The 23,474-nt window shown below is 59.6% G+C and overlaps 1 protein-coding gene across 1 annotated transcript in view; it reads left to right on the top strand.

The window, feature by feature from the left end:
- tekt1 (tektin 1) overlaps positions 1-23,474 on the top strand; it is a 39,607-nt gene that overhangs the window by 2,682 nt on the left and 13,451 nt on the right. The window contains exons 2-4 of the mRNA XM_068010002.1: positions 16,341-16,546; positions 18,831-18,996; positions 20,764-20,892. Of these exons, the coding sequence (XP_067866103.1) occupies positions 16,357-16,546; positions 18,831-18,996; positions 20,764-20,892 (485 nt within the window). The 5' untranslated portion in view covers positions 16,341-16,356. The remainder of the gene's footprint in view (positions 1-16,340; positions 16,547-18,830; positions 18,997-20,763; positions 20,893-23,474) is intronic.

Below are 23,474 nucleotides of genomic sequence, written 5' to 3'. Positions count from 1 at the left end.
GCCAGGGGCATCCTCACCCCGGGGACAGGAACTCCTCACCCTGGGGACATGGGCATCCTCACCCCGGGGACAGGAACTCCTCACCCTGGGGACAGGGGCATCCTCACCCCGGGACAGGGGCATCCTCACCCTGGGGACAGGAACTCCTCACCCCGATCCTCATCCAGGGGCAAGAACTCCTCACCCTGGGGACAGGAACTCCTCACCCTGGGGACAGGGGCATCCTCACCCCGGGGGCAAGAACTCCTCACCCCGGGGACAGGAACATCCTCACCCCGGGGACAGGGGCATGCACACCCTGGGGACAGGGGCATCCTCACCCCGGGGGCAAGAACTCCTCACCCTGGGGACAGGAACATCCTCACCCTGGGGACAGGGGCATCCTCACCCTGGGGACAGGAACTCCTCACCCCGGGGACAGGAACTCCTCACCCCGGGGACAGAGGCATCCTCACCCAGGGGACAGGATCTCCTCACCTAGGGGACAGGGACATCCTCACCCAGGGGACAGGAACTCCTCACCCCGGGGACAGGAATTCCTCACCCTGGGGACAGGGGCATCCTCACCCCGGGACGGGGGCATCCTCACCCCGGGGACAGGGGCATCCTCACCCCGGGGACAGGAACTCCTCACCCTGGGGACAGGGGCATCCTCACCCCGGGGACAGGGGCATCCTCACCCCGGGGACAGGAACTCCTCACCCTGGGGACAGGGGCATCCTCACCCCGGGGACAGGGGCATCCTCACCCCGGGGACAGGAACTCCTCACCCTGGGGACAGGGGCATCCTCACCCCGGGACAGGGGCATCCTCACCCTGGGGACAGGAACTCCTCACCCCGGGGACAGGAACATCCTCATCCAGGGGCAAGAACTCCTCACCCTGGGGACAGGAACTCCTCACCCTGGGGACAGGGGCATCCTCACCCCGGGGGCAAGAACTCCTCACCCCGGGGTCAGGAACATCCTCACCCCGGGGACAGGGGCATGCACACCCTGGGGACAGGGGCATCCTCACCCCGGGGGCAAGAACTCCTCACCCTGGGGACAGGAACATCCTCACCCTGGGGACAGGAGCATCCTCACCCCGGGGACAGGAACTCCTCACCCCGGGGACAGGAACTCCTCACCCAGGGGACAGGAACTCCTCACCCCGGGGACAGAGGCATCCTCACCCCGGGGACAGGAACTCCTCACCCAGGGGACAGGAACTCCTCACCCCGGGGACAGAGGCATCCTCACCCTGGGGACAGAAACTCCTCACCCCGGGGACAGGAACTCCTCAGCCCGGGGACAGGAACTCCTCAGCCCGGGGACAGGGACATCCTCACCCCGGGGACAGGAACTCCTCACCCCGGGGACAGGAACTCCTCACCCAGGGGACAGGGGAATCCTCACCCAGGGGACAGGGACATCCTCACCCAGGGGACAGGGGAATCCTCACCCAGGGGACAGGGACATCCTCACCCAGGGGACAGGGGCATCCTCACCCTGGGGATAGGAACTCCTCACCCCGGGGACAGGAACTCCTCACCCTGGGGACAGGGACATCCTCACCCCGGGGACAGGAACTCCTCACCCCGGGGACAGGAACTCCTCACCCCGGGGACAGGGACATCCTCACCCAGGGGACAGGATCTCCTCATCCAGGGGACAGGGACATCCTCACCCAGGGGACAGGAACTCCTCATCCAGGGGACAGGGACATCCTCACCCAGGGGACAGGAACTCCTTAGCCCGGGGACAGGAACTCCTCACCCAGGGGACAGGAACTCCTCACCCAGGGGACAGGATCTCCTCATCCAGGGGACAGGGACATCCTCACCCAGGGGACAGGAACTCCTCACCCAGGGGACAGGGACATCCTCACCCAGGGGACAGGAACTCCTCACCCAGGGCACAGGGACATCCTCACCCCGGGGACAGGAACTCCTCACCCAGGGGACAGGGGCATCCTCACCCTGGGGACAGGAACTCCTCACCCCGGGGACAGGAACTCCTCACCCAGGGGACAGGGACATTCTCACCCTGGGCACAGGGGACATCCTCACCCAGGGGACAGGGGAATCCTCACCCTCGGGACAGTATCTCCTCACCCAGGGGACAGGGACATCCTCACCCTGGGGACAGGGACATCCTCACCCCGGGGACAGGAACTCCTCACCCCGGGGACAGGAACTCCTCACCCAGGGGACAGGGGCATCCTCACCCCGGGGACAGGAACTCCTCACCCTGGGGACATGGGCATCCTCACCCTGGGGACAGGGGCATCCTCACCCCGGGACAGGGGCATCCTCACCCTGGGGACAGGAACTCCTCACCCTGGGGACAGGGGCATCCTCACCCCGGGGGCAAGAACTCCTCACCCCGGGGACAGGAGCATCCTCATCCCGGGGACAGGGGCATGCACACCCTGGGGACAGGGGCATCCTCACCCCGGGGACAGGAACATCCTCACCCTGGGGACAGGAACATCCTCACCCTGGGGACAGGGGCATCCTCACCCTGGGGACAGGAACTCCACACCCCAGGGACAGGAACTCCTCACCCCGGGGACAGAGGCATCCTCACCCAGGGGACAGGATCTCCTCACCCAGGGGACAGGAGCTCCTCACCCCGGAACAGGAACTCCTCACCCCGGGGACAGGAACTCCTCACCCTGGGGACAGGGGCATCCTCACTCCAGGACGGGGGCATCCTCACCCCGGGGACAGGGGCATCCTCACCCCGGGGACAGGGGCATCCTCACCCCGGGGACAGGGGCATCTTCACCCTGGGGACAGGAACTCCTCACCCTGGGGCCAGGGGCATCCTCACCCCGGGACAGGGGCATCCTCACCCTGGGGACAGGAACTCCTCACCCTGGGGACAGGGGCATCCTCACCCCGGGGGCAAGAACTCCTCACCCCGGGGACAGGAACATCCTCACCCCGGGGACAGGGGCATGCACACCCTGGGGACAGGGGCATCCTCACCCCGGGGGCAAGAACTCCTCACCCTGGGGACAGGAAGATCCTCACCCTGGGGACAGGAGCATCCTCACCCTGGGGACAGGAACTCCTCACCCCGGGGACAGGAACTCCTCACCCCGGGGACAGAGGCATCCTCACCCAGGGGACAGGATCTCCTCACCCAGGGGATAGGGACATCCTCACCCTGGGGACAGGAAGTCCTCACCCCGGGACAGGAACTCCTCACCCAGGGGACAGGGGAATCTTCACCCAGGGGACAGGAACTCCTCACCCTGGGGACAGAAACTCCTCACCCCGGGGACAGGAACTCCTCAGCCCGGGGACAGGGACATCCTCACCCAGGGGACAGGAACTCCTCACCCCGGGGACAGGAACTCCTCACCCAGGGGACAGGGGAATCCTCACCCAGGGGACAGGGACATCCTCACTCAGGGGACAGGGGAATCCTCACCCAGGGGACAGGGACATCCTCACCCAGGGGACAGGGGCATCCTCACCCTGGGGAGAGGAACTCCTCACCCCGGGGACAGGAACTCCTCACCCCGGGGACAGGGACATCCTCACCCAGGGGACAGGATCTCCTCATCCAGGGGACAGGGATATCCTCACCCAGGGGACAGGAACTCCTCACCCAGGGGACAGGGACATCCTCACCCAGGGGACAGGAACTCCTTACCCCGGGGACAGGAACTCCTCACCCAGGGGACAGGAACTCCTCACCCAGGGGACATGATCTCCTCATCCAGGGGACAGGGACTCCTCACCCAGGGGACAGGGACATCCTCACCCAGGGGACAGGAACTCCTCACCCCGGGGACAGGCATCCTCACCCAGTGGACAGGATCTCCTCACCCAGGGGACAGGGACATCCTCACCCAGGGGACAGGATCTCCTCACCCAGGGGACAGGGACATCCTCACCCAGGGGACAGGGACATCCTCACCCCGGGGACAGGAACTCCTCACCCAGGGGACAGGGACATCCTCACCCTGGGCACAGGGGACATCCTCACCCAGGGGACAGGGGAATCCTCACCCTCGGGACAGTATCTCCTCACCCAGGGGACAGGGACATCCTCACCCCGGGGACAGGGGCATCCTCACCCCGGGGACAGGAACTCCTCACCCTGGGGACAGGGGCATCCTCACCCCGGGGACAGGAACTCCTCACCCCGGGGACAGGAACTCCTCACCCCGTGGACAGGGGCATCCTCACCCCAGGGACAGGAACTCCTCACCCTGGGGACAGGGGCATCCTCACCCCGGGACAGGGGCATCCTCACCCCGGGGACAGGAACTCCTCACCCAGGGGACAGGGGCATCCTCACCCCGGGACAGGGGCATCCTCACCCCGGGGACAGGAACTCCTCACCCTGGGGATAGGGACATCCTCACCCAGGGGACAGGGACATCCTGACCCCGGGGACAGGAACTCCTCTCCCAGGGGACAGGGACATCCTCACCCCGGGGACAGGGGACATCCTCACCCAGGTGACAGGGGAATCCTCACCCAGGGGACAGGGACATCCTCACCCAGGGGACAGGGACATCCTCACCCCGGGGACAGGAACTCCTCACCCAGGGGACAGGGACATCCTCACCCTGGGCACAGGGGACATCCTCACCCAGGGGACAGGGGAATCCTCACCCTCGGGACAGTATCTCCTCACCCAGGGGACAGGGACATCCTCACCCAGGGGACAGGATCTCCTCACCCAGGGGACAGGGGCCTCCTCACCCCGGGACAGGGGCATCCTCACCCCAGGGACAGGAACTCCTCACCCTGGGGACAGGGGCATCCTCACCCCGGGGACAGGGGCATCCTCACCCCGGGGACAGGAACTCCTCACCCTGGGGACAGGGGCATCCTCACCCCGGGACAGGGGCATCCTCACCCCGGGGACAGGGGCATCCTCACCCCGGGGACAGGAACTCCTCACCCAGGGGACAGGGGCATCCTCACCCCGGGACAGGAACTCCTTACCCCGGGGACAGGAACTCCTCACCCAGGGGACAGGAACTCCTTACCCCGGGGACAGGAACTCCTCACCCAGGGGACAGGAACTCCTCACCCAGGGGACATGATCTCCTCATCCAGGGGACAGGGACTCCTCACCCAGGGGACAGGGACATCCTCACCCTGGGGACAGGGGCATCCTCACCCCGGGACAGGGGCATCCTCACCCTGGGGACAGGAACTCCTCACCCTGGGGACAGGGGCATCCTCACCCCGGGGGCAAGAACTCCTCACCCCGGGGACAGGAGCATCCTCATCCCGGGGACAGGGGCATGCACACCCTGGGGACAGGGGCATCCTCACCCCGGGGACAGGAACATCCTCACCCTGGGGACAGGAACATCCTCACCCTGGGGACAGGGGCATCCTCACCCTGGGGACAGGAACTCCACACCCCAGGGACAGGAACTCCTCACCCCGGGGACAGAGGCATCCTCACCCAGGGGACAGGATCTCCTCACCCAGGGGACAGGAGCTCCTCACCCCGGAACAGGAACTCCTCACCCCGGGGACAGGAACTCCTCACCCTGGGGACAGGGGCATCCTCACTCCAGGACGGGGGCATCCTCACCCCGGGGACAGGGGCATCCTCACCCCGGGGACAGGGGCATCCTCACCCCGGGGACAGGGGCATCTTCACCCTGGGGACAGGAACTCCTCACCCTGGGGCCAGGGGCATCCTCACCCCGGGACAGGGGCATCCTCACCCTGGGGACAGGAACTCCTCACCCTGGGGACAGGGGCATCCTCACCCCGGGGGCAAGAACTCCTCACCCCGGGGACAGGAACATCCTCACCCCGGGGACAGGGGCATGCACACCCTGGGGACAGGGGCATCCTCACCCCGGGGGCAAGAACTCCTCACCCTGGGGACAGGAAGATCCTCACCCTGGGGACAGGAGCATCCTCACCCTGGGGACAGGAACTCCTCACCCCGGGGACAGGAACTCCTCACCCCGGGGACAGAGGCATCCTCACCCAGGGGACAGGATCTCCTCACCCAGGGGATAGGGACATCCTCACCCTGGGGACAGGAAGTCCTCACCCCGGGACAGGAACTCCTCACCCAGGGGACAGGGGAATCTTCACCCAGGGGACAGGAACTCCTCACCCTGGGGACAGAAACTCCTCACCCCGGGGACAGGAACTCCTCAGCCCGGGGACAGGGACATCCTCACCCAGGGGACAGGAACTCCTCACCCCGGGGACAGGAACTCCTCACCCAGGGGACAGGGGAATCCTCACCCAGGGGACAGGGACATCCTCACTCAGGGGACAGGGGAATCCTCACCCAGGGGACAGGGACATCCTCACCCAGGGGACAGGGGCATCCTCACCCTGGGGAGAGGAACTCCTCACCCCGGGGACAGGAACTCCTCACCCCGGGGACAGGGACATCCTCACCCAGGGGACAGGATCTCCTCATCCAGGGGACAGGGATATCCTCACCCAGGGGACAGGAACTCCTCACCCAGGGGACAGGGACATCCTCACCCAGGGGACAGGAACTCCTTACCCCGGGGACAGGAACTCCTCACCCAGGGGACAGGAACTCCTCACCCAGGGGACATGATCTCCTCATCCAGGGGACAGGGACTCCTCACCCAGGGGACAGGGACATCCTCACCCAGGGGACAGGAACTCCTCACCCCGGGGACAGGCATCCTCACCCAGTGGACAGGATCTCCTCACCCAGGGGACAGGGACATCCTCACCCAGGGGACAGGATCTCCTCACCCAGGGGACAGGGACATCCTCACCCAGGGGACAGGGACATCCTCACCCCGGGGACAGGAACTCCTCACCCAGGGGACAGGGACATCCTCACCCTGGGCACAGGGGACATCCTCACCCAGGGGACAGGGGAATCCTCACCCTCGGGACAGTATCTCCTCACCCAGGGGACAGGGACATCCTCACCCCGGGGACAGGGGCATCCTCACCCCGGGGACAGGAACTCCTCACCCTGGGGACAGGGGCATCCTCACCCCGGGGACAGGAACTCCTCACCCCGGGGACAGGAACTCCTCACCCCGTGGACAGGGGCATCCTCACCCCAGGGACAGGAACTCCTCACCCTGGGGACAGGGGCATCCTCACCCCGGGACAGGGGCATCCTCACCCCGGGGACAGGAACTCCTCACCCAGGGGACAGGGGCATCCTCACCCCGGGACAGGGGCATCCTCACCCCGGGGACAGGAACTCCTCACCCTGGGGATAGGGACATCCTCACCCAGGGGACAGGGACATCCTGACCCCGGGGACAGGAACTCCTCTCCCAGGGGACAGGGACATCCTCACCCCGGGGACAGGGGACATCCTCACCCAGGTGACAGGGGAATCCTCACCCAGGGGACAGGGACATCCTCACCCAGGGGACAGGGACATCCTCACCCCGGGGACAGGAACTCCTCACCCAGGGGACAGGGACATCCTCACCCTGGGCACAGGGGACATCCTCACCCAGGGGACAGGGGAATCCTCACCCTCGGGACAGTATCTCCTCACCCAGGGGACAGGGACATCCTCACCCAGGGGACAGGATCTCCTCACCCAGGGGACAGGGGCCTCCTCACCCCGGGACAGGGGCATCCTCACCCCAGGGACAGGAACTCCTCACCCTGGGGACAGGGGCATCCTCACCCCGGGGACAGGGGCATCCTCACCCCGGGGACAGGAACTCCTCACCCTGGGGACAGGGGCATCCTCACCCCGGGACAGGGGCATCCTCACCCCGGGGACAGGGGCATCCTCACCCCGGGGACAGGAACTCCTCACCCAGGGGACAGGGGCATCCTCACCCCGGGACAGGAACTCCTTACCCCGGGGACAGGAACTCCTCACCCAGGGGACAGGAACTCCTTACCCCGGGGACAGGAACTCCTCACCCAGGGGACAGGAACTCCTCACCCAGGGGACATGATCTCCTCATCCAGGGGACAGGGACTCCTCACCCAGGGGACAGGGACATCCTCACCCAGGGGACAGGAACTCCTCACCCCGGGGACAGGAACTCCTCACCCAGGGGACAGGGGAATCCTCACCCATGGGACAGGGATATCCTCACCCAGGGGACAGGGGCATCCTCACCCCGGGGACAGGAACTCCTCACCCCGGGGACAGGAACTCCTCACCCTGTGGACAGGAACTCCTCACCCCGGGGACAGGAACTCCTCACCCAGTGGACAGGATCTCCTCACCCAGGGGACAGGGACATCCTCACCCAGGGGACAGGATCTCCTCACCCAGGGGACAGGGACATCCTCACCCAGGGGACAGGGACATCCTCACCCAGGGGACAGGAACTCCTCACCCAGGGGACAGGGACATCCTCACCCAGGGGACAGGGACATCCTCACCCCGGGGACAGGAACTCCTCACCCAGGGGACAGGAACTCCTCACCCTGTGGACAGGAACTCCTCACCCCGGGGACAGGAACTCCTCACCCAGTGGACAGGATCTCCTCACCCAGGGGACAGGGACATCCTCACCCAGGGGACAGGATCTCCTCACCCAGGGGACAGGGACATCCTCACCCAGGGGACAGGGGAATCCTCACCCTCGGGACAGGATCTCCTCACCCAGGGGACAGGGACATCCTCACCCAGGGGACAGGATCTCCTCACCCAGGGGACAGGGACATCCTCACCCAGGGGACAGGGACATCCTCACCCTGGGCACAGGGGACATCCTCACCCAGGGGACAGGGGAATCCTCACCCTCGGGACAGTATCTCCTCACCCAGGGGACAGGGACATCCTCACCCTGGGGATAGGGACATCCTCACCCAGGGGACAGGGACATCCTGACCCCGGGGACAGGAACTCCTCTCCCAGGGGACAGGGACATCCTCACCCCGGGGACAGGGGACATCCTCACCCAGGTGACAGGGGAATCCTCACCCAGGGGACAGGAACTCCTCTCCCAGGGGACAGGGGACATCCTCACCCAGGTGACAGGGGAATCCTCACCCAGGGGACAGGAACTCCTCACCCAGGGGACAGGGGACATCCTCACCCAGGTGACAGGGGAATCCTCACCCAGGGGACAGGAACTCCTCACCCAGGGGACAGGGACATCCTCACCTTGGGCACAGGGGACATCCTCACCCAGGGGACAGGGGAATCCTCACCCTCGGGACAGTATCTCCTCACCCAGGGGACAGGGACATCCTCACCCAGGGGACAGGATCTCCTCACCCAGGGGACAGGGGCCTCCTCACCCCGGGACAGGGGCATCCTCACCCCAGGGACAGGAACTCCTCACCCTGGGGACAGGGGCATCCTCACCCCGGGGACAGGGGCATCCTCACCCCGGGGACAGGAACTCCTCACCCTGGGGACAGGGGCATCCTCACCCCGGGACAGGGGCATCCTCACCCCGGGGACAGGGGCATCCTCACCCCGGGGACAGGAACTCCTCACCCTGGGGACAGGGGCATCCTCACCCCGGGACAGGGGCATCCTCACCCCGGGGACAGGAACTCCTCACCCTGGGGACAGGGGCATCCTCACCCCGGGACAGGGGCATCCTCACCCCGGGGACAGGGGCATCCTCACCCCGGGGACAGGAACTCCTCACCCCGGGGACAGGGGCATCCTCACCCCGGGGACAGGAACTCCTCACCCAGGGGACAGGGGCATCCTCACCCCGGGGACAGGGGCATCCTCACCCCGGGGACAGGAACTCCTCACCCTGGGGACAGGGGCATCCTCACCCCGGGGCACAGGGGCATCCTCACCCCGGGGACAGGGGCATCCTCACCTCGGGGACAGGAACTCCTCACCCTGGGGACATGGGCATCCTCACCCCGGGGACAGGAACTCCTCACCCTGGGGACAGTGGCATCCTTACCCCGGGGGCAAGAACTCCTCACCCCGGGGACGGGCATGCACACCCTGGGGACAGGGGCATCCTCACCCCGGAGGCGAGCTCCTCACCCTGGGGACAGGAACATCCTCACCCTGGGGACAGGGACATCCTCACCCTGGGGACAGGAACATCCTCACCCCGGGGACAGGAACTCCTCACCCCGGGGACAGGAACTCCTCACCCCGGGGACAGAGGCATCCTCACCCAGGGGACAGGATCTCCTCACCCAGGGGACAGGGACATCCTCACCCTGGGGACAGGAACTCCTCACCCCGGGACAGGAACTCCTCACCCCGGGGACAGGAACTCCTCACCCTGGGGACAGGGGCATCCTCACCCCGGGACGGGGGCATCCTCACCCCGGGGACAGGGGCATCCTCACCCCGGGGACAGGAACTCCTCACCCTGGGGACAGGGGCATCCTCACCCCGGGGACAGGGGCATCCTCACCCCGGGGACAGGAACTCCTCACCCTGGGGACAGGGGCATCCTCACCCCGGGGACAGGAACTTCTCACCCTGGGGACAGGGGCATCCTCACCCTGGGGACAGGAACTCCTCACCCCGGGGACAGGAACATCCTCATCCAGGGGCAAGAACTCCTCACCCTGGGGACAGGAACTCACCCTGGGGACAGGGGCATCCTCACCCCGGGGGCAAGAACTCCTCACCCCGGGGGCAAGAACTCCTCACCCCGGGGACAGGAACATCCTCACCCCGGGGACAGGGGCATGCACACCCTGGGGACAGGGGCATCCTCACCCCGGGGGCAAGAACTCCTCACCCTGGGGACAGGAACATCCTCACCCTGGGGACAGGAGCATCCTCACCCTGGGGACAGGAACTCCTCACCCCGGGGACAGAGGCATCCTCACCAAGGGGACAGGAACTCCTCACCCTGGGGATAGAAACTCCTCACCCCGGGGACAGGAACTCCTCAGCCCGGGGACAGGGACATCCTCACCCAGGGGACAGGAACTCCTCACCCCGGGGACAGGAACTCCTCACCCAGGGGACAGGGGAATCCTCACCCAGGGGACAGGGACATCCTCACCCAGGGGACAGGGGAATCCTCACCCAGGGGACAGGGACATCCTCACCCAGGGGACTGGGGCATCCTCACCCTGGGGATAGGAACTCCTCACCCCGGGGACAGGAACTCCTCACCCTGGGGACAGGAACTCCTCACCCTGGGGACAGGGACATCCTCACCCCGGGGACAGGGACATCCTCACCCAGGGGTCAGGGACATCCTCACCCAGGGGACAGGAACTCCTCATCCAGGGGACAGGGACATCCTCACCCAGGGGACAGGAACTCCTTACCCCGGGGACAGGAACTCCTCACCCAGGGAACAGGAACTCCTTACCCCGGGGACAGGAACTCCTCACCCAGGGGACATGATCTCCTCATCCAGGGGACAGGGACATCCTCACCCAGGGGACAGGAACTCCTCACCCAGGGGACCGGGGCATCCTCACCCAGGGGACAGGGGAATCCTCACCCAGGGGACAGGGGAATCCTCACCCATGGGACTGGGGCATCCTCACCCAGGGGACAGGGACATCCTCACCCAGGGGACAGGGACATCCTCACCCAGGGGTCAGGGACATCCTCACCCAGGGGACAGGAACTCCTCATCCAGGGGACAGGGACATCCTCACCCAGGGGACAGGAACTCCTTACCCCGGGGACAGGAACTCCTCACCCAGGGAACAGGAACTCCTTACCCCGGGGACAGGAACTCCTCACCCAGGGGACATGATCTCCTCATCCAGGGGACAGGGACATCCTCACCCAGGGGACAGGAACTCCTCACCCAGGGGACCGGGGCATCCTCACCCAGGGGACAGGGGAATCCTCACCCAGGGGACAGGGGAATCCTCACCCATGGGACTGGGGCATCCTCACCCAGGGGACAGGGACATCCTCACCCAGGGGACAGGGACATCCTCACCCAGGGGACAGGGGCATCCTCACCCTGGGGACAGGAACTCCTCACCCCGGGGACAGGAACTCCTCACCCCGGGGACAGAGGCATCCTCACCCAGTGGACAGGATCTCCTCACCCAGGGGACAGGATCTCCTCACCCAGGGGACAGGGACATCCTCACCCAGGGGACAGGATCTCCTCACCCAGGGGACAGGGACATCCTCACCCAGGGGACAGGAACTCCTCACCCTGGGGACAGGGACATTCTCACCCAGGGAACACGATCTCCTCACCCTGGGGACAGGGACATCCTCACCCAGGGGACAGGGACATCCTCACCCCGGGGACAGGGGACATCCTCACCCAGGTGACAGGGGAATCCTCACCCTGGGGACAGGAACTCCTCACCCAGGGGACAGGGACATCCTCACCCAGGGGACAGGGACATCCTCACCCCGGGGACAGGAACTCCTCATCCAGGGGACAGGGACATCCTCACCCTGGGCACAGGGGACATCCTCACCCAGGGGACAGGGGAATCCTCACCCTCGGGACAGTATCTCCTCACCCAGGGGACAGGGACATCCTCACCCTGGGGACAGGGGCATCCTCACCCCGGGGACAGGAACTCCTCACCCAGGGGACAGGGGCATCCTCACCCCGGGGACAGGGGCATCCTCACCCCGGGGACAGGAACTCCTCACCCTGGGGACAGGGGCATCCTCACCCCGGGGACAGGGGCATCCTCACCCCGGGGACAGGAACTCCTCACCCTGGGGACAGGGGCATCCTCACCCCGGGGACAGGGGCATCCTCACCTCGGGGACAGGAACTCCTCACCCTGGGGACATGGGCATCCTCACCCCGGGGACAGGAACTCCTCACCCTGGGGACAGTGGCATCCTTACCCCGGGGGCAAGAACTCCTCACCCCGGGGACGGGCATGCACACCCTGGGGACAGGGGCATCCTCACCCCGGAGGCGAGCTCCTCACCCTGGGGACAGGAACATCCTCACCCTGGGGACAGGGGCATCCTCACCCCGGGGACAGGAACTCCTCACCCCGGGGACAGGAACTCCTCACCCCGGGGACAGAGGCATCCTCACCCAGGGGACAGGATCTCCTCACCCAGGGGACAGGAACTCCTCACCCCGGGGACAGGAACTCCTCACCCTGGGGACAGGGGCATCCTCACCCCGGGACGGGGGCATCCTCACCCCGGGGACAGGGGCATCCTCACCCCGGGGACAGGAACTCCTCACCCTGGGGACAGGGGCATCCTCACCCCGGGGACAGGGGCATCCTCACCCCGGGGACAGGAACTCCTCACCCTGGGGACAGGGGCATCCTCACCCCGGGGACAGGAACTCCTCACCCTGGGGACAGGGGCATCCTCATCCAGGGGCAAGAACTCCTCACCCTGGGGACAGGAACTCACCCTGGGGACAGGGGCATCCTCACCCCGGGGGCAAGAACTCCTCACCCCGGGGGCAAGAACTCCTCACCCCGGGGACAGGAACATCCTCACCCCGGGGACAGGGGCATGCACACCCTGGGGACAGGGGCATCCTCACCCCGGGGGCAAGAACTCCTCACCCTGGGGACAGGAACATCCTCACCCTGGGGACAGGAGCATCCTCACCCTGGGGACAGGAACTCCTCACCCCGGGGACAGAGGCATCCTCACCAAGGGGACAGGAACTCCTCACCCCGGGACAGGAACTCCTCACCCAGGGGACAGGGGAATCTTCACCCAGGGGACAGGAACTCCTCACCCTGGGGATAGAAACTCCTCACCCAGGGGACAGGGGAATCCTCACCCAGGGGACAGGGACATCCTCACCCAGGGGACAGGGGAATCCTCACCCAGGGGACAGGGACATCCTCACCCAGGGGACAGGAACTCCTCACCCCGGGGACAGGAACTCCTCACCCAGGGGACAGGGGAATCCTCACCCAGGGGACAGGGACATCCTCACCCAGGGGACAGGGGAATCCTCACCCAGGGGACAGGGACATCCTCACCCAGGGGACTGGGGCATCCTCACCCTGGGGATAGGAACTCCTCACCCCGGGGACAGGAACTCCTCACCCTGGGGACAGGGACATCCTCACCCCGGGGACAGGAACTCCTCACCCCGGGGACAGGGACATCCTCACCCAGGGGTCAGGGACATCCTCACCCAGGGGACAGGAACTCCTCATCCAGGGGACAGGGACATCCTCACCCAGGGGACAGGAACTCCTTACCCCGGGGACAGGAACTCCTTACCCCGGGGACAGGAACTCCTCACCCAGGGAACAGGAACTCCTTACCCCGGGGACAGGAACTCCTCACCCAGGGGACATGATCTCCTCATCCAGGGGACAGGGACATCCTCACCCAGGGGACAGGAACTCCTCACCCAGGGGACCGGGGCATCCTCACCCAGGGGACAGGGACATTCTCACCCAGGGGACAGGAACTCCTCACCCAGGGGACAGGGATATCCTCACCCAGGGGACAGGGGCATCCTCACCCTGGGGACAGGAACTCCTCACCCCGGGGACAGGAACTCCTCACCCCGGGGACAGAGGCATCCTCACCCAGTGGACAGGATCTCCTCACCCAGGGGACAGGATCTCCTCACCCAGGGGACAGGGACATCCTCACCCAGGGGACAGGAACTCCTCTCCCAGGGGACAGGGACATTCTCACCCAGGGAACACGATCTCCTCACCCAGGGGACAGGGACATCCTCACCCCGGGGACAGGAACTCCTCACCCCGGGGACAGGAACTCCTCACCCAGGGGACAGGGGCATCCTCGCCCTGGGGACAGGAACTCCTCACCCCGGGGACAGGAACTCCTCACCCCGGGGACAGAGGCATCCTCACCCAGTGGATAGGATCTCCTCACCCAGGGGACAGGGACATCCTCACCCAGGGGACAGGATCTCCTCACCCAGGGGACAGGGACATCCTCACCCAGGGGACAGGAACTCCTCTCCCAGGGGACAGGGACATTCTCACCCAGGGAACACGATCTCCTCACCCAGGGGACAGGGACATCCTCACCCCGGGGACAGGAACTCCTCACCCTGGGGACAGGGACATCCTCACCCAGGGGACAGGGACATTCTCACCCCGGGGACAGGGGACATCCTCACCCAGGTGACAGGGGAATCCTCACCCTGGGGACAGGAACTCCTCACCCAGGGGACAGGGACATCCTCACCCAGGGGACAGGGACATCCTCACCCCGGGGACAGGAACTCCTCATCCAGGGGACAGGGACATCCTCACCCTGGGCACAGGGGACATCCTCACCCAGGGGACAGGGGAATCCTCACCCTCGGGACAGTATCTCCTCACCCAGGGGACAGGGACATCCTCACCCAGGGGACAGGATCTCCTCACCCAGGGGACAGTGACATCCTCACCCAGGGGACAGGATCTCCTCACCCAGGGGACAGGGACATCCTCACCCAGGGGACAGGAACTCCTCACCCAGGGGACAGGGACATTCTCACCCAGGGAACACGATCTCCTCACCCAGGGGACAGGGACATCCTCACCCCGGGGACAGGAACTCCTCACCCTGGGGACAGGGACATCCTCACCCAGGGGACAGGGACATCCTCACCCCGGGGACAGGAACTCCTCACCCAGGGGACAGGGACATCCTCACCCCGGGGACAGGGGACATCCTCACCGTGACAGGGGAATCCTCACCCTGGGGACAGGAACTCCTCACCCAGGTGACAGGGACATCCTCACCCAGGGGACAGGGACATCCTCACCCTGGGCACAGGGGACATCCTCACCCAGGGGACAGGGGAATCCTCACCCTCGGGACAGTATCTCCTCACCCAGGGGACAGGGACATCCTCACCCAGGGGACAGGATCTCCTCACCCAGGGGACAGGGACATCCTCACCCAGGGGACAGGGGAATCCTCACCCTGGGGACAGGATCTCCTCACCCAGGGGACAGGAACTCATCCCCCAGGGGACAGGTTCTCCTCACCCAGGGGACAGGGACATCCTCACCCTGGGGACCGGAACTCCTCACCCAGGGGACAGGATCTCCTCACCCAGGGGACAGGAACTCCTCACCCTGGGGACAGGGACATCCTCACCCCGGGGACAGGAACTCCTCACCCACCATGTGCCCATCAATGTAGAGGATGTCACTTACTGCCCAGGGATATCCCATCACTCCAGAGAGACTGCTCCCTTCCCATTACCCCAGGAACTGCCCCTCTCTCTCGCAATTGCCCTCTGACCCCAGGGTGTGCTGTTAATCATGCTTTCAGTCGCTTGTTGTCCTAATGTGTCTTGGTGTCAAATTCTGACTGATAATTACTCTTGTGAAGCACCTCGGGATGTTTTACTATGTTGAAGGCGCTATATAAATGCAAGTTATTGTTGCTCATCCTAACAAAAGGCTCATGACTCGTTTCTCCTTCCCCCCCTCACTAAAAACAAAGAGAAGGGTGAATAATAAATATAAAGAGAGATGATTGTTGATTGAATAAGAAAGGGAGTGAAACACTTGTTTTCAGCACCTGGCAGGTGGCAATGGCCAAACTCGTCCAGACAAGAACCAAATTCCTGCCCCAAGAATGGCACTTCTCAAACAAGAGCCGCTACAACAATGCAGAGGTCCAACGCTCGCGATCAGAGCGTCTGGTCTTGGAGAGCGAGAGGCTGGTGGACGAGATCGAGAACACCACCAGGAAAACTCAACGAGATGTCAACAAAAAGCTCGGTAAATCCTTTCCCGATCCCTGTTTTAATAATGTTACATTCTCTATGTTCACTCCTTAACACACTGACCCATGGTTGGATATGGATCCATGGGTACAGTCTCCCAGTATCCTTAGTTGTATTATAGGGGATGGTAGTATAGTGGTCATGTTACTAGACTAGTAATCCAGAGGCTTGAATAAATGCTGTGAAGATATGAATTCAAATTCCATCATGGTAGCTATGGGAATTTAGAGTCATAGAGTTACTTATGGCACAGAAGGAGGCCATTTGGTCCATGGAACAATCTGGTCAGTCTTGATCTCCATAGTCCTACAAGGTTGTTTCCTATAAGTGCCCATCCAATTTCCTTTTGAAGTCATTGATCGTCTCTGCTTCCAACACCCTCATAAGTAGTGAGTTCCAGGTCATTACCACCTGCTGCGTAAAAATATTCTTCCTCATATTCCTCCTGCATCTCTTACCCAAAATCTTCAATCTGTGTCCCCTACATCTTGTATCATTAGTTAATGGGAACAGTTTTTCCTTGTCTAACTTATCTAAGCCTGTCATAATCTTGTACACTTCTATTACCCCTCCATCTCCTTTGCTCCATGGAGAACAATCCCAGCTTCTCCAACCTAACCTTGTAACTAAAATCCTCCATCCCTGGAACCATTCTGGTAAATCTCCTCTGCACCCTCTCAAGGACACTCACATCCTTCCTAAAGTGTGGTGACCAGAACTGGACACAATACTCCAGTTGGGACCTAACCAGAGCTTTATAAAGGTTTAGCATAACTTCCCTGCTTTTTTTCTCAATGCCTCTATTTATGAAGCCCAAGATCCCATAAGCTTTACTAACCACTCTCTCAATATGTCCTGCCACCTTCAAAGATCGATGCACATGCACCCCCAGGTTCCTCTGTTCCTGCACACTCTTTACAACTGTGCCATTAAGTCTATATTGCCTCTCCCTATTCCTTCTGCCAAAATGCATCACCTCACACTTGTCAGTATTAAATTTATGTTACCTCTCTGCCCATTCCACTAGTCTGTCTATGTCCTGTTGCAGGCACTTCATATCATCCCCACTGTTTGCCGCACCTCCAAGTTTGGTGTCATCAGCAAATTTTGAAATTCTACTCTGTATTCCAATATCCAAGTCATTTATATATAGAAAAAACAGCAGTGATCCCAGCCCTGACCCTTGGTGAACAACACTGTCTACCATCCTCCAGTCTGAAAAACAATTGTTTGTTACGACTCGCTGTTTTCTGTCCTTGAGCCAATTTTTTATCCAATTGGACACTGACCCTTCTATTCCACGAGCCTCAATTTTGTTAACCAGCCTTTTATGTGGTATCTTATCAAACACTTCCTTAAAATGCATATAGACAACATCTACTACATTCCCTTCATCAACTTCTCTGTTACTTCATCAAAAAATTCAATTAGATTAGTCAAGCATTTCTCTTCCTTTTACAAATCTGTGTTGGCTATCCTTAATTAACCTGAACCTCTCCAAGTGTTTGTTAACTTTTTCCATGATTATTGTTTTTAAAACCTTAACCATCATTGATGTTAAACTAACTGACCTGTAGTTGCTAGGACAGTCCTTACACCCTTTCTTGAATAATGGTGTCACATTTGCCACTCTCCAATCCTCTGGCACCTCCCCCATATCCAGGGAAGATTATGGAAAGCCCTTCCACTATCTCCATCCCCACTTCCGTTAACAACCTGGGATGCAAGACATCCGGACCAGGTGACTTATCCACTCTGAGCAAAGCCCGCCTTTTCGGTACCTTCCCCTTCTCAATTTTTACCCTATCCATTACCTCTACTGATAGTTTGTCTGATTTGTCTTTCTTAGTAAATGCTAATATACTATATGTCTTGGTAGGATTTGAATTCACATTCTCTCAATTATTAATCCAGTAACACAACCACTGTACCAACGAGGGTGGTTTGTTTGAGGATTGGAGAGGGACCTCTGTGTTACATGCTGATGTGGAATTGATGCTCCAATTCTGGCCTCTTGAGCATCCCCGATTTCCATCACTCCGCCATTGGTGGCAGTACCTTCAGCTCCTGGGCCCTAAACTCTGGAATTCCCTCTCTAAACCTCTCCACCTCTCTCTCCTCCTTAAAACTACCTCTTTGACCATGCTTTTGGTTGCCTACCCTAACATCTCTTTATGTGGCTCAGTATCAAATTTTGTCTGATAAATGCTCCTGTGAAGCACCTTGGGACATTTTACAGGGTAAAGGTGCTATACAAATGCATGCTGTTGTTGTTGTAGATCAGAGGATCGAGGAGGTTACCTACTGGGAGAAAGAGCTCAACACCAAGCTTGACGAGCTGTCAGACGAGACAGAACTCCTGCTGGGCCAAAAGACACGTTTGGAAAAGGCTCTTGACAGCTATTACACCCTACTCTGCATCGCTCAACAGTGTCTCCTAAATCGGTATGGACTGCCAGGCGGCCAGTAATCAGCAGGAGGAACAGAGGATGTGTTTGGTGAGGAGGTAGAGAGCTGTAGGGCTGGAATGTGATCTGGATCCTGGGATTAATCAAGCTGGTTGGAGGACACAAAACCTGCACTGTCCCCTTTCTCCCCTCCTCTCTGGCTCGGCATCAGGCTATGGTCCACAGACCCCACCCCGCACCCCCATCCCCGATGCTCTGCACTGGTTACCAATCTTTTACAGAAAGGCCCAGACTCTGCGTATTAGCAGAATATTCTTAACTTTGGGCTATTGCAGCCAATCCCTAACCAGGTCCGCTTCAAACCTAAGAAAGATAGCTCAAGAGTATTTCCAAAATGCTGAGAAGCTGGAGCTGTGTAGGAGCAGAGAGATTTTGGATCCAAGTTCAGAAATCACTAAAAGCTGGTGCACAAATACAAAAAATAATTTAAAAGGCTAATGGAAGGTTGGCCTTTATCTCAATGGGCCTCGAATACAAAGGGGAGAAAGTGATGTTACAGTTTATATAAAACTCTGCTCAGACCCCATCTGGAGTAACTGGGTTCAGTTCTGGGCACCGCCCCTCAGGAAGGAGGAGGTGCAGCACAGATTCACCAGACTGACCCCGGGGCTGAAAGGGTTAAATTACGAGGACAGGTTGCACAGACTAGGCTTGTATTCCCTCGAGTGTAGAAGATCTAACTGAGGTGGTTAAGACGATTAAAGTTGTTGATACAGTCGACAGAGAAAAACTATTTCCTCTGATGGTGGTGGGGGGGTGGGGGGGGGGAGTCCAGAACAAGGGGGCAGAACCTTAAAATTGGAGCCAGGCCGTTCAGGGGTGATGTCAGAAAACACTTCTTCACACAAAGGGGAGTGGGAATCTGGAACTCTCTCACCCCAGAAAGCTGCTGAGACTGAGGTGGCAAGGAGTGAGGGGATCAACTGAAAATTTCAAAACTGTGTTTGATAGATTTTTATTGGGTAAGGCGATTAATGGCTACAGAACCAAGGCAGGTAGATAGAATTAAAATACAGATCAGTCATAACCTTCTCCTGTTCTTATAATCTCACTGAACATTCACACACACAGTTTCCAGAGGGTTATTGGGTATTGATCAGGAACAGTAAGGGTTAGATCCCATGTCAGGTATTCTTTTTTATTCATTCACTGGATGTGGGTGTCGCTGGCCAGGCCAGCATTTATTGCCCATCCCTAATTGCCTTGAGAAGATGGTGGTGAGCTACCTTCTTGAACTGCTGCAGTCCATGTGGGGTAGGTACACCCACAGTGCTGTTAGGAAGGGAGTTCCAGGATTTTGACCCAGCGACAGTGAAGGAACGGCGATTATAGTTCCTAGTCAGGATGGTGTGTGACTTGGAGGGGAACTTGCAGGCGGTGGTGTTCCCATGCATCTGCTGCCCTTGTCCTTCTAGGTGGTCGAGGTTGCGGGTTTGGAAGGTGCTGTCGAAGGAGCCTTGGTGCGTTGCTGCAGTGCATCTTGCAGATGGTACACACTGCTGCCACTGTGCGTCGGTGGTGGAGGGAGTGAATGTTGAAGGTGATGGATGAGGTGCCAATCTAGCGGGCTGCTTTGTCCTGGATGGTGTTGAGCTTCCTGAGTGTTGTTGGAGCTGCACCCATCCAGGTATAGTCTGAATGAATTTCCGGGTTGGTTAGATGCTGGATCTGATGTCGGGTGGGTGAGATACGGGGCAGGAATTCTCTAATTTCACTCTCCCAATGAGCTGTGTGTTTTTTGCAGAGAGAAGCGAGTTGGGATCGATCTGGTGCATGATGAGGTGGAGAGGGAACTGCTGAAGGAGGTTGAGGTTATCCAGGGTATTATGGCCCTGCTGAAACGCACCATTGAGCAAACTGATGAGCAGCTCAGGTCAGTGAACTGTTACTGGTTGATAACCAATGGCTTGTGACAGGACATTCTGGAATTACAGGGAGGGAGAGGGTAATAACTCAGCGGAGTTATTCAGGAAATATGCCAGTCAAAAACAGTGCACATTCGATTACTGATTGGGAAGGCATCTATATTAGAGGCTGGGTATGTGCTGGGAAAGACAAAAGAATCATAGGGGAAGGGGAGTGGGCAGGGTCCAATACAGGGATGGTGCAGGAGGGAGGGTTTTGGTTTCCTGGATAACTGGGGCTCTTTCTGGGGTAGGTGGGACCTCTACAAACAGGATGGTCTTCACCTGAACCAGAGGGGTACCAATATCCTGGGGGGGAGATTTGCTAGTGCTCTTCGGGGGGGTTTAAACTAATTCAGCAGGGGGATGGGAACCTAAATTGTAGTTCCAGTGTACAGGATGTTGAGAGTAGTGAGGTCAGGGATAAGGTTACAAGGACGGAAGAGGGCACTGGCAAGCAAGAACCTGGTTTAAAGTGTGTCTACTTCAACGCCAGGAGCATCCGGAATAAGGTGGGTGAGCTTGCAGCATGGGTTGGTACCTGGGATCTCGATGTAGTGGCCATTTCGGAGACATGGGTAGAGCAGGGGCAGGAATGGATGTTGCAGGTTCCGGGATTTAGATGTTTCAGTAAGAACAGAGAAGATGGTAAAAGAGGGAAGGGGTGTGGCATTGTTAATCAAGGAGAGTATTACAGCAACAGAAAGGACGTTTGAGGACTCGTCTACTGAGGTAGTATGGGCCGAGGTTAGAAACAGGAGAGGTGAGGTCACCCTATTGGGAGTCTTTTATAGACCTCCAAATAGTTTTTTTAGAATTAGAATTAGAACATTACAGCGCAGTACAGGCCCTTCGGCCCTCGATGTTGCGCCGACCTGTGAAACCATCTGACCTACACTATTCCATTTTCATCCATATGTCTATCCAATGACCACTTAAATGCCCTTAAAGTTGGCGAATCTACTACTGCTGCAGGCAGGGCGTTCCACGCCCTGACTACTCTCTGAGTAAAGAAACTACCTCTCACATCTGTCCTATATCTATCACCCCTCAACTTGAAGCTATGTCCCCTCGTGTTTGCCATCACCATCCGAGGAAAAAGACGCTCACTATCCACCCTATCTAACCCTCTGATTATCTTATATGTCTCTATTAAGTCACCTCTCCTCCTCCTTCTCTCCAACGAAAACAACCTCAAGTCCCTCAGCCTTTCCTCGTAAGACCTTCCCTCCATACCAGGCAACATCCTAGTAAATCTCCTCTGCACCCTTTCCATAGCTTCCACATCCTTCCTATAATGCGGTGACCAGAACTGCACGCAATACTCCAGGTGCGGTCTCACCAGAGTTTTGTACAGCTGCAGCATGACATCGTGGCTCCGAAACTCGATCCCCCTACTAATAAAAGCTAACACACCATATGCCTTCTTAACAGCCCTATTAACCTGGGTAGCAACTTTCAGGGATTTATGCACCTGGACACCAAGATCTCTCTGTTCATCTACACGACCAAGAATCTTCCCATTAGCCCAGTACTCTGCATTCCTGTTACTCCTTCCAAAGTGAATCACCTCACACTTTTCCACATTAAACTCCATTTGCCATCTCTCAGCCCAGCTCTGCAGCCTATCTATGTCCCTCTGTACCCTACAACATCCTTCGGCACTATCCACAACTCCACCGACCTTAGTGTCATCTGCAAATTTACTAACCCACCCTTCTACACCCTCTTCCAGGTCATTTATAAAAATGACAAACAGCAATGGCCCCAAAACAGATCCTTGCGGTACACCACTAGTAACTAAACTCCAGGATGAACATTTGCCATCAACCACCACCCTCTGTCTTCTTTCAGCTAGCCAATTTCTGATCCAAAGCTCTAAATCACCTTCAACCCCATACGTCCGTATTTTCTGCAATAGCCTACCGTGGGGAACCTTATCAAACGCCTTACTGAAATCCATATACACCACATCCACGGCTTTACCCTCATCCACCTGTTTGGTCACCTTCTCGAAAAACTCAATAAGGTTTGTGAGGCACGACCTACCCGTCACAAAACCGTGCTGACTATCTCTAATGAACTTATTCTTTTCAAGATGATTATAAATCCTGTCTCTTATAACCTTTTCCAACATTTTACCCACAACCGAAGTAAGGCTCACAGGTCTATAATTACCAGGGCTGTCTCTACTCCCCTTCTTGAACAAGGGGACAACATTTGCTATCCTCCAGTCTTCCGGCACTATTCCTGTCGACAATGACGACATAAAGATCAAGGACAAAGGCTCTGCAATCTCCTCCCTGGCTTCCCAGAGAATCCTAGGATAAATCCCATCTGGCCCAGGGGACTTATCTATTTTCACACTTTCCAAAATTGATAACACCTCCTCCTTGTGAACCTCAATCCCATCTAGTCTAGTAGCCTGAATCTCAGTATTCTCCTCAACAACATTTTCTTTCTCTACTGTAAATACTGACGCAAAATATTCATTTAACACTTCCCCTATCTCCTCTGATTCCACACACAACTTCCCACTACAATCCTTGAT

Source organism: Heterodontus francisci, chromosome 30 (genome assembly GCF_036365525.1).
Source record: "Heterodontus francisci isolate sHetFra1 chromosome 30, sHetFra1.hap1, whole genome shotgun sequence".
NCBI classification, from domain to species: Eukaryota; Metazoa; Chordata; class Chondrichthyes; order Heterodontiformes; family Heterodontidae; genus Heterodontus; species Heterodontus francisci.
Note: the sequence above shows the minus strand (reverse complement) of the source record. Positions and strands in the feature narration are given on the sequence as shown.